This window comes from Crotalus tigris, unplaced genomic scaffold (genome assembly GCF_016545835.1).
Source record: "Crotalus tigris isolate CLP2741 ecotype Arizona unplaced genomic scaffold, ASM1654583v1 scf7180000018122.1127207, whole genome shotgun sequence".
Classification (NCBI taxonomy): domain Eukaryota; kingdom Metazoa; phylum Chordata; class Lepidosauria; order Squamata; family Viperidae; genus Crotalus; species Crotalus tigris.
Window position 1 is genome coordinate 737194 of NW_024096835.1, and position 12237 is coordinate 749430.

Consider the following 12237-nt stretch of genomic DNA (forward strand, 5'->3'; position numbering starts at 1 on the left):
CTTGCCCCAGATTGGTATAAACGTTTGCACATTTGAATAGAATACATCTCCCACCTCCCCTTCCTTCAACTTCCTTTTTGAGAGACAGATGGTGGTTGACCATTCCCCCCCCCCCGAGGTCTTCCTTTGAAGACGTTCTGCGCAGATTTACAGCATTTCAGCTGTTTTGAATTAAAAAAATAACGTCTTCGAAGGAGAGTACCAACTGACCTCTCCCGCACCTAGACAAATGGCAATGGTGGTCCAGCCTCTCCCTACTTCCCCCGTCAGCAAGGTGTGAGTGGGTGGGCTAAACTAGAGGAAAGCAGGAGTTCCCTGGAGGAACGTCTTGGTGGATTCTCCGTCGCGCATGCGTGCCGTTGCTTTCTCCCTTCCCTCCTGGTTTTCCCCCATCTGAAGTTAACTTCTGGCGGTCCGACTTGCTCTTCGGACTCTACCAGGCAGGCGATGGCCCTTTGGCTCAAGTTCTGCTCTTTCTTCTTCTCTCTCACGGCCTGCCTCGATGGCCCGCGTCTGGCCGTGTCCGCAGGAGGGACCAGTAGCAGCGGCGGTGGCAGGAAAGGATCCGCGGGCGATGCTTGCGGCTGGATGGTAAGACAGACCGGCGGTTTGGGTTTGCCCAGGGTTGGATTTGATCCCGGTCTGTTTGGGTCCAGGTTCCGTTTATTCTGACCGAAGGCAGGAAAAGGCACCAAGTTTGCGAGGTGCCAGATACCTTTCGAGTTCAAACGCTTCGGGGCACCGACAGCCGGGTGATGGCAGGAATGCGCCCGCTTTGCTATGCAAGCAAGGCTGACCCTTCCTCCCTTCCTTCCTCCTTCCTTCCTTCCTTCCCTATCTAGCAAACAAGAGGGCCAGCTGGCATTTGTAAGCTTTGGGGAAGGTTGGCGACGGAGCCTGACTGCATTTTCGCATCAAAGGAGGCTGGGAAGGAAGGAGGGACGGGGCAACGGAGAGGGACGGAGCAACAAGCGTGAAGTAGCTCCACAGGTCTTTTATCCGCCTGTCTGCATAATTCTTCTCCCGCCTTAACTCGACCTGCCCCGGGAGAAGAGGATAAAAGGCGATTGCTTGGCCTTTGTCATTCTAATCACTCTAGGCCAGTTTGGTTACAAGCCTGATCGTTACCGGGAAAGACTAACTAACTGGGAGTGTTAGTAAGTTGATTAAAAAAAAGTTTTAGGGCTTCACCTTTTGTCTCTTCCAGAAGTTGCAGTTTCCCTCTTGGGTTCCCTGAGTGTGATTTTCCTTGGTGTGAGCCTGTGTGTGTGTGTGTGTGTGTGTGTGTGTGAGAAACAAAAAACAAAGATCCCTTTCCTCTGAAACTGCTCCTCTCAGTTTTCAGCTTTATTAAAAATTCCAGATGACTGGCACCAGTGACTTTCATTACTTTTTTTGTTGGTTTGTTAAACTGCCACAAAGATTTCCTGGGGATCAGGTCATGAAGAGGGGTGGGGGTTGGAGGGTCTAGGAGACTGGTGAACTATGAAGTGGCTCGGGTATTATTAATATCCATTCTAATGCTGTTTCTTTGTTCTTGCTTTGTTTTTATAGTCTTTTATGGTTTTAATGTTTTTAATAATTATAATAATGGTTTTTAAGGTATTTATTGACTGTTAAGTTCTGTTATACACCACCCAGAGTCTAAATTGGAGAGATAAATTGTAAGATAAGTTGTAAGAAAACAAAGGAAGTGACCCACTGGCATGGATTAATTGTGTTCATACCTGGAAGGGAAATTCTCTGTAAAAATAAATATATAGCTATATGAAAGGAACTAAACCTTTACAGGGACAACTTGCCAAAGTTAATAATTGATTTGAACATCTTAAAATCTTGGTATATGTACATGAGAACCTTAGAAGCTCTAATTCTTCCCAAAGATTTGGTGCATTTTCCAATAAAAATGAAATTAATTGCTCTATTGACAAAAAAAGCCACATCAATTTAAATTTAGCTGAAAAAAATAGAATTCATTCCATCACAACAAAACTAATTTGCACTGGCCTAAAGATTACTTTTAGTTATCCTCAAATTTTCTCTGCTCTTTACTTTAGAAATTCATTCATTTTAGTTGTTTAAAAAACTATAACGTTTTGTGTTGGGAGAGAAAACCATCATTACAGTCTGGGCCACATTCATAAGCACTGATTTCAGAATAAAACCAATTGCCTTGTTTGCATAGCAATTGTCTTGGTCTGTTTGTACATTTTGAATAGACTTGCCATACTATTAAATGACTGATGGCCCCTGTAACACATTGTCTGCTCTGGGGCTAGGCTGCCTTTGAAGTGCTATCCTGTATGAAGTAAAAAGACTATTTGCTGTATTAAAATTCCTCCGGTATTTCCTCTGTTTAACCACAGGCCACTTCCCTTTTACCACTCTAAACACTGCAGGGACACTGGCTGATTGAAAAACCACAAGGACTAAAGTAATTGCATCCCATTCAGACAGCAATGCTTAGTATAGCTTATTTATAATCCTCAAGTTCCCTATTTATAGTATGTGATAAAAGAGTGGGTTCCCCTCTTTTCTGTTAAAAACAAGGTGGAAACATGAAAGCATCCTATTGACTTTGGATCAAAGTATTTGGGTAACTTATTGATACATCTTAACTGGAAATCTAGAGAGAGATCAAGAAATGTGTGTTGAATTAAAGTAGGTCTACATGACTTCATGCTCTACTAAGTGTGCATATACTATCCTTAGAGAGAGACTATAGCCTAGACTTCTGCATACTAATGAGTAAACTTGCTCAAGGTAATGCTATAGATTGTGTGGAGATTGATCAAGTAAACATTGGGAGTCTTGTTTTAAAAGTTTGTTTTAATAAAGGACATGTATGTTCTCCATCAATTCAGTTTAAAATAATTGTGCATGTTTTCTATTGAAATTGCCCATTTAATTATTTTTAAAAGATGGGATTTGCCAGTGGCCACATCCTTTCAGTATTACATTAAAGATATAAGTAAATGACAAAATAGCAAACTCTACTGGTGAACAATAAGGCTAAAATAGTTATTCCACACTTGAAACTGAAAATTAATTTACTTTTTCCTTTGACATACAAACTAACCCTAACACCTAAACTGGCATTTTACCAAAAACATAATACTTTAGCTACGGTAATAAAATATATTATTCTGTACAAAACCTGATAAATCTGATATATCCCATTTAAAAACAGTGTTAGGTGGGAATCAGACCTCTTCCAAAACATGGACCAGAGGTATTTGTTTAATTTATAAAATGGCTTTGTGTGAAATAATGAGAATTTATTTCATGATGATAATTGTATTATTGGTTAATGTTGCAATGACTGCAACATTGCATGCTTGGAAGCAGATTTTCTGCTGTCATATAGAAAAAATTATGTTGTAATTTGGAATATATCACCTATGAATATATCTCTGTAAATTAGAAAATACCTATGATCAAGGTATACTTTTAAATTAGAAAACACCTTGTGATTATCTGGAATTGTACCAGTTCTATACTGGGAAAGAAGTCTGACTGGATTCACAGTTCGTGTTAAATTGTTAAATAAACCATAATTTTCTAGGTTTGCTGAATTTGGTGAATAAAAAATAGTTTATAACTGTGATGGCGAACCTTTTAGAGACCGAGTGCCCAAACTGCAACCCAAAACCCACTTATGTATCGTCAGGTGCTGGATGGGTGTGGCCCATTGGGTGGGTGTGGCCCGTTGGGTGGGCATGGCTGCAGTGGTAACAACAGACTGGGTGGGATTAAAAAGTTCAATCAATCAATTCCAACTTTGCAAGATCTTTTTTTTCCCGCAAGAAGTTGAAATTAACTGATTTATTGAACCTTTTTGTCATAACTGTCCTTTGTCATCCAGGAAAGCAAAAACCAGGAACGCAGGTACGGAGTGAAATCAAGGGTTTATTCCTTAACAAGAATTGCTCCCAGTGCTTTACATAACTGTGCCACACCCCCGAACCCCACCCCCAGCTGCTAACCACTAACCGCCTGACTATTACAAAAGCTTCGTCCGGCTGGTGACGCCCTTCCTCTGAAGCGGCCCCGCCCTGCTGTGTCCTATTCTGGCTGCACAGGCTCGGTTCCATGCCGTCAGACCCTTCCATGCCGGTGCTGCTCTGACTGGTCGACAACACCCCCTTCTTGGGCCCCGGAGACCTCCCGCGTCTTCCTAGGCCGGAGAACAGTCGGCTTCCCTCTGCGCTGCTCAGCTATTTGCGACCGATCATGGCCTTCGCCGGCCGCCCGCTGCACTGGCCCAGCAAGAGCGTCTTCCCAGAAGGTATGCTGTCGACCGGCCACCCCCCACAGCCCGCAGTTCCGTCAGCAGCTCGAAGCTTCCTGTCCCGGGCGCGGCAGGCTGCCGGGCCGCAGAGAGGGAGGGAAACGGAGGGCTGTATCCGGCAATCAGCTGGCGCCTTCCTGGGACTGGGGTGGTGCTGGTGACTCCCCAGCTCCGTGGTGGCGTCCGGCATTGGGGCGGTGGCTGGCAGCTGTGTATCACCCCCCCCAACCGTGAATGGCAAGCCCTGTGGGGCTTGACACTTTTTTTTTTTGCACACGGCAGCGGAGGCCTAAAGGGAAAAGGTTTTATAAAACCCAGCTGAAGGCCTAGGACTGGGGCGACGGCGCGTGTGCCCACAGAGAGAGCTCTGCGTGCTGCCTTTGGCACCCGTGCCATAGGTTTGCCACCACTGATTTATAATGACAAATACTATGCTTTAAATCAAGATTAAACAAGAAATATATGAACCGGTAAGTTAAATGAATTCTCTCAACTGCTTATCAGAATAGTAGCAAAATGATCTTTTTAACTGTTAATATATCTTCTGCTTTGCCTCTAATTTTGTGAAATAGGAGAAACAGTATTCACATGGAGATGTGGAGATGATTTTTGCCTATGCTCATTAAACCTACTTGAATGTCTTTGATCCCTCTTCTCACAGGTTATCCTTTTTTGCCTTTTGAATGGTCCTATACCAGTGGTTCTCAACCTGTGGGTCGGGACCCCATTTGGGGTCAAACGACCATTTCACGGGGGTCGCCAAACAAGGCTGTCCGCCATTTTTTCCCCCTTTTCTTTGGCCATGCCCCTGGCACCCAGTGATGTATAAATGATTGGGGGTCACCACAACATGGGGAACTGTATTATGGGGTCGCGGCATTAGAAAGGTTGAGAACCACTGTCCTATACCCTCTGTCTTGTAGTGTGTTGCTAGTGGGCTTCATTGCTTTAGTGGTACAGCTGCAGCAGGAAATTGTTTGTGCTTGTGGACAGTATGTATGTGATTAGAGGACCAAAGATTAAGGTTCAAAGCTGGGTTAAAAATTGTGAGTGAAAAGAGAGTGGTAGAGACAATGATGTGACAGAGTGGGTGATACTAAAAGACTCATCTGTGTAATCCTTCTGATCTATGAAGGGGCATAAATGCCTGAAGAACACTCCTGTGGTTCCTTTTTCTTGTTAACACATGCTAGAGCCATCTTTTTTTAATTGGTTAATTCTCTGGGACAAAGCTAGACATTAGTAGTCATGCAAATAAGTTAATCAAAGACTTGTTATATCAGATGTACAGTGTGCCAGATTGCCATGTAATAGGAGGGAAAGAATGAAAGTATTTGCCTAGCATGTTTCTTGTTTCTTTTCTGTAAAATATTGGATGGGAGGATGCTCTCAATAATACCCTTCCCCAGCCTAGCACCATTTCTTTGAATTGGTTCTATAAGGCCAGTAGCAAGTTGGTTGAGTAATGTGAAAGTTGTAGTATCAATAGACCTACGGGTAAAAAAAGTTGGACTAGAACCTGTGAAGTCATTCTCATTTTAAAAGAATTTGGTAGAATCTGTGTAACTTCAGAGCTTCAAAGTCAGGGTTAGAAAGATCCAGGTTAGGGAAAAAGCACAGTTTTTTTTTTATTAAAAGTTTTACAAATTTAATACAATATAACCCAAACCCCTCCCACCCCTCCCCCCCTCCCCCACTTCCCAGAGCTGATTACAGGGTAACAAATAAACAATCATAATCTAACAAACATTACCCGACTATACTATCAATCAATCTATAACATACTTTAACTCCTTTTCAAAACAAATGTTAACTAATTAAAAACAATAATAATAATATAATTAAACCATAACACTAAAAATAATATAAATTCAACCATATTAAACTATTAATAATAATCTAAAATCTACTTATAAGCAAGATAATACTTTTCAGTCTCATATTTCTTTTGAATATAATCAATCCATCTTCTCCAAACCGAAATATATTTTTCTTGTGAATGGTCCTTCAAACAGGCTGAGATTTTCGCCATTTCTGCTAAATTAGACACCTTAAGTATCCATTCTTCCATAGTAGGCAAAGAATTTTTCTTCCAATATTGCCCCACCAATAATCTTGCAGCTGTTATAAGATTCAGCATCAAATTAATTTCTTTAACATCAAAATCAGCCATAATACCCAACAAAAATAATTGCGGAGTAAATTTTATCTTTCTCTTAAAAATCTTTTGAATATTCCACCAAATCTTAATCCAAAAAGCTTTTATATCTCTACAAGTCCACCAAATATGAAAATAGGTTGCATCTAAACTTCCACATCTCCAATATTTGGGCTGTAAATTAGGATACATGCGGGACAGCTTTTGGGGATCCAAATGCCATCTATAAAACATTTTATAAAAATGGAAAAATCACAGTTTTTGAATAAAATTTATTTTAATAAGGATAATGTGGGTGTCAGGAGGATGCAGTGATGATATTTGTGTAATGACATTCTGACAGATACAGCCTTTGCATCATGACCATGTGCATGAATCATTGTTTGATGTTACTTCATGTTATAGACACTGTTGCTCCAGAATATATGTGCAATGAATATTTGAGAATGAATATACATTTATGAACTCAGCAGTCATTTCAGCTGATGTTGTGAGGTAAAGATTTATCCTCTTAGTTGACAATGTAGAATTTATTTTTTACTCAAAGAGTGGTCCCTTTTGCTGTCCTCCAAAACTGAAAGGAAGGTGCTAGTTTCTTAGATGATGAGGTTTTTTTTCAATCATTAAGCATTTTTATAGTGGTCTGATCAAGAACAGCATAGACCAGGGGTGTCAAATTGCCAGCTCGCTGGCCAGATGCGTCATGGCGAAACCGCACCCCACCCCATTGCCGGCAATGGGAAAAAAATCACGATACATCACGACACGTCACGTGATGTTGCAAGTTTGACACCCCTGGCATAGACTATATAGTTAGTATACAGTGTGTATATAATAGCCTAAGCCTAGATTTGTTTTCCAGTGCTGCTCTAGGACTTCAGTATCCTGATAACTAGACAAAATGATTAACCTTCATTCAACCTTCTTGTCCCTAATTGGAAGATATTTTGCATCTGTATAAAACAAAAATCTAAGAAAGTTTTTTTAAAAGAAAATATAAGGCTGCAAGAATTTCAGCAATTGATCTATTTCTTACAAACAACTAACATCTTCAACATATATTGCAAGTAGTTTTCTTCAACTTATTGCCATCCAAATGTATCATCTTGCATCTAGAAGCCTCCAGATAGAGCAGCACATGAGTTGGGAGTCACCCATTGTGCTATGTTATCATGTTGCTTGGGTTTTTTTTTTTTTTTTTTGGCTCAGTATGTTGTGTGGACATAGCCAGTTATAATTAAATAAATCATGGTTAATCAAACTGAAGTGGTTCAGTGTTGGAAGAAGGAAAACGGTTAGGAGACCATACTGTATGTGTGTGTATGTGTATGTGTGTTTATATGTTCAATACACACACACACACACACACACACACACAGACAGACAAAATAAGGGCAGACTTTTTTTCACCTTCTTGAGCAATGTTTGAACCAAATATTATCCATTACAAGTAAATAGGGAGAATAGCAACCTTCAAAAGGAAGCACTTTTTTACACCACAGAATGAAACTGGTGATGCTTCTTTTAAAACAGTTTTTAAAATGTTGGCAAATTAATGGACAGACTATTTATGGTTATTATCCCTGGCGGCTATTTATTCCCTCCAGAATCCAAACAGACTATTCACAGGCTGGTAGGCGTATCAGTGGGTGATTGCCTTCTTGTCCATAGCTCTGAGCTTTTTTTTTTTTTATTATTGCTCTTGCTTAGCTAAATGTGTTGCCCAGGTTTTTTTCAAACTTGACTCCTTTAAGATGCCTGGATGTCAACTCCCAGAATACCCTAGCCAGCATGAATTGAAATCCACACGTGTTAAAATAGTCAAGTTTGAGAAACACTGGTGTAGACTGAACAAAAAGGATTTTTTCTTCTCCTCAATATTTCACCTTTTCCATTAAATTACTTTCCTTTCCTTTCCTTTTGCTCTGATTATAGGTAATCCTCAACTTACAACAGTTCATTTAGTGATCTTTCAAAGTTACAACGGTACTGAAAAAAGTAACATGACCATTTTTCACACTTAAGATCATTGGAGCATCCCCATGGTCATGTGATTTAGATTTAGTTGCTTGACAACTGACTCACATTTATGACAGTTCCAGTGTCCCAGGGCCATGTTATCCCCTTTTGCGACCTTATAACAAGCAAAGTCAATGGGGAAGCTAGATTCACTTAACAACCGTGTTACTAATTTAAGAACTGCAGTGATTCACTTAACAAATGTGGCAAGAAAAATTGTAAAATGGGACAAAACTCATTTAACAAATGTCTCCCGTAGCAACATAAATTTTGGGCTCAATTGTTATAAGTTGAGGACTACCTGTATTTCTATATCAAGAAGCAATTTTTTGCTTAACCATTGAGTACTGTATATCAACACTGACTAGGTTCACATAGTGGACCAAGCCAGAAACCATACTTTGTAAATTGCAATGAGTGATCACATACAAAAGGTTATCACTATTATGGCATAAGAAGAAGTGTAAACCAAGTTAGAGACGGTTTTCTATGAGATATACATTACTGATAACAATAAATGAATTATTGTGGCTGACAAAACATCTTCTGGCTTCCTGTCCTCTCTCTGTGAGATCAACTGTGGAACAGATATGTGAGAAGTTTTACCCAGTTCAAACATGGAGCAGTTTGCACAGCAAGCATGCATTCAGCAATCCATTACCATAGATCAGTGAAACATATTGCATAAAATGATTGCCTGCCTGAATTCAAGTAATCCTTGTTTTATTTATTTTTATCCTACCTTTATTATTTTTATAAATAACTCAAGGTGGCAAACATATTTAATACTCTTTCTTCCTATTTTCCTCACAACAACAACCTTGTGAGGTGGGTTGGGCTGACAGACAGTGACTGGCCCATAGTTATCCAGCTGGTTTTCATGCCTGAGACAGGATTAGAACTCACAGTCCACTGGTTTCTAGCTTGGTGCCTTAACCACTAGACAACTAGATCACACAGGCTCTTGTTATTAGTCTTGACCCTTTTTTGTTCTATTTTACTACTTAAGAGTAGAAACAGTGGAAGGGAGATACAGTGGAATGTTCAAAATCCTAAATGATTTATCTGGATTTTCTTCCAGTGATATGGAAAATAGACATTTCCTGTATAGTTTCCCTTTTCAGCAATGTAGTCTTGAGATATCTTTTGTAGCTACATTGCTTGTTATTACAGGAATTTTATACTAGTATACATTTGTGTAATTGGCAAAAGCTATGCTTTTTAAATGTTTCATATCCCCCCCCATTAATTGTACTCTGCATTTCAGTTCTGTCTTGAGTTTTCACACTTTGATTAATTTTTTTTTAATTACAACATAATTGTGAATTGCAGGTTTGGTTTATATAAAATAGTTATTGTTATTAAATGGTGGAACAAGCTCTGTAATGCAGCAAGGAAGACTCAAAAATGGTATTTAGTAATCAGTGCATTGTTTTTGTTATTAAAAGTATAGTCTACCATTACTGGAACATTCTCTTGTGAAAGACGTGCTTCAATGTCTTTTCCAGCTATTGTGAAAGTATTTTCTATCATCTGCCACGAATGGCTTCTGTGATGAATCAAAACTTGGTAGAGCATATTATCTTAGCAGGCTGCTTTGGGTTTTCATTTCTAACTAGATATTCTGATCTTACTTCTGAACATATTCAGATCTAGCCAAGCACTTAGTGACTTCCCTGCCTTTTTTTTTTTTTTTTTTGGTATATAGCTGTGGGAAAATTCCTGGTTGGCTGGCTATGAATTAATGGAAATCCTTACAATGCTTCACTAATGATAGCTCCTGCGGTTTAAAAAAAAATCTATTGCATTTTCTAATTTGAAGAAGGTCATGGAGGTTTACAGAAACTTAAGAGAAGGTAACATCTGGTTATGCTCTGCTGTTGGCTGTTTTTGTGTGAAGGGAAAAAAAAGTTACGGTGTTTCCTCAGCATCAAAAGTGGTTAAGGTGACCCTGATAAAAAGTTCTCCTCTCAAGCTGTGAGTTCTAATTAATTGTACTCTCCTTTCTGGGGTTGTTGGATCTTACTGTTAACTCCTTGATTTTTAATACTTTAATCCTAAAGGATTACCTAGCTATAGATAGTTGAGGAGATGTAAAAAAAGGTTTATTTCTTAGAGGGTTGCGATAACCTTAATACCATAGCACCAACGTGGATTCCACTTATCAAATGCCAAGTTGCAATCAAGCTTTTTAAAGCAATTCTAGAATAAGAATGATGATATCTGTGTAGTGGATGTAAAGTATTGGAAAATAACTGCCTTGACTATGTTTAATTTAAATTAAATACTATCTTAAATGATTTTTCTTGGTTTGCCTCCACCTGTTCCTTTTGGAAGTATGGCCACTGGCATGGCACACAAGAAACAAATTTGGCTACCAGCCCAGAAAAAAGTGGTATTTGGGAAAGAAAAAAATGTTTAATGAAAGCCATCTAATAACGAAGGGTGTAGGCTTGATTGTTTTTTTGCAGACAGACATTTCATTACCAAATTAGGTAACATCATCAATGCTAGTAGGGGATGGAGTTTACTCTTATACACAATGAAGGATGTGTATAATGTTGTTGATGTAAAGCCACCTTTTTATGTGGAGCCAAACCAAGTAAATAGAGCAGGAGTGTCAAACTCAATTTCATTGAGGGCTGCATCAGCATTGCGGTTACCCTCGGGAAGCCGGGTGGGTGCGGCCTACTGGGTGAGCGTGGATGGAGTGGGTGTGGCCTACTGGGTGGCATGGCCAGCTCTATATCGTTCGCGTCAAGGTTGCCTGTGGGGACCTGGGCAGGAATGGTACAGATCTGAGGGCCTCTGGCAGAAGGGGGTGGGACTGGGGCAAGCGCCAAGGGATGATCCATTTCTTCATTCCTCACAAAGGGTGACACCTCCCCAGTATGCACCCAGGGGGCGGGGCCAACACAGCAGGGGCTGGTTCCTAGACGGCCTTGTGGAGCTAAGACTGAATGCATTTCAGCATAGATGGCCACCACAAAATTGTACATTGACTCCCGGCTGGCCTGGGCCAGGGCCAAGGCAGTGGGGCCATTCCCTCACTGTTTCCAGGATGGCTTCACAGGCCACATGAAACCACTTTGCAGGCCTCATCCGGCCCCTGGGCCTTGTGTTTGACATATCTGAAATAGAGGGAGAGCTAAAAGAAGATGGGACTCTTTTTTTCTCTTACTGACCCACTCACCATGCTCTAGCTGCAGAGAAAATAGTGCAACGTAACATTCCAGGACCATCTGAGCTTGAGATGTAACATGAATAGTGTAGGAGCTGCATCGGTAACTGGCTTATTTCCAGGAAAAATGCAAGGTGCTGGGGATGACCTTTACAGTCCTGCATGGCTTGATACCTGGCTGTCTTCAAGACTGCCTGCTCCAAATAGAATCTGCCTATTCAAATGTAACTTGTTTGCTGAGCGCCCCTCTTCTTCATAAAATGTGATAGGAGGGGACTCGTGAGAAATTCCCCTTCTCCAGTACAGGAGATGGATAATCCACCAATGGTTTTCTCTGTCTGCCTGCTCTTGAGACCAAGTAGCCAAAACTTGACACGCCCCCACTTCCTGTGGAGTCCATTCTTAACTTGGTCTCTGCTCGAGAAGACTCGTTTTGGCGTGGCTCTCAGCTTATCAGGTTAGACAAAGAAATCCATTGATTGATTATCCCTTAACAATTGGCTTCCCCTTCCAAAGAAATTGCCACCTATAGGAATTTAACCACAAATTTTTCTGGAGATCACTTCTGATCTCAAACCTAAAATTAAA

General features: G+C 40.4%; 1 protein-coding gene across 2 annotated transcripts in view; it reads left to right on the forward strand.

Annotated features, from left to right (window-relative positions):
* The first annotated feature begins 219 nt into the window (after positions 1-219).
* The window catches only part of IL17RD (interleukin 17 receptor D), an 85388-nt gene continuing 73370 nt past the window's right edge, over positions 220-12237 (forward strand). Inside the window, exon 1 of one of the 2 annotated variants that reach the window (XM_039348137.1) lies at positions 220-591. In XM_039348137.1, coding sequence (XP_039204071.1) covers positions 448-591 — 144 coding nt within the window. In that variant the 5' untranslated portion in view covers positions 220-447. The remainder of the gene's footprint in view (positions 592-12237) is intronic. The other variant, XM_039348136.1, reaches the window with a different exon arrangement.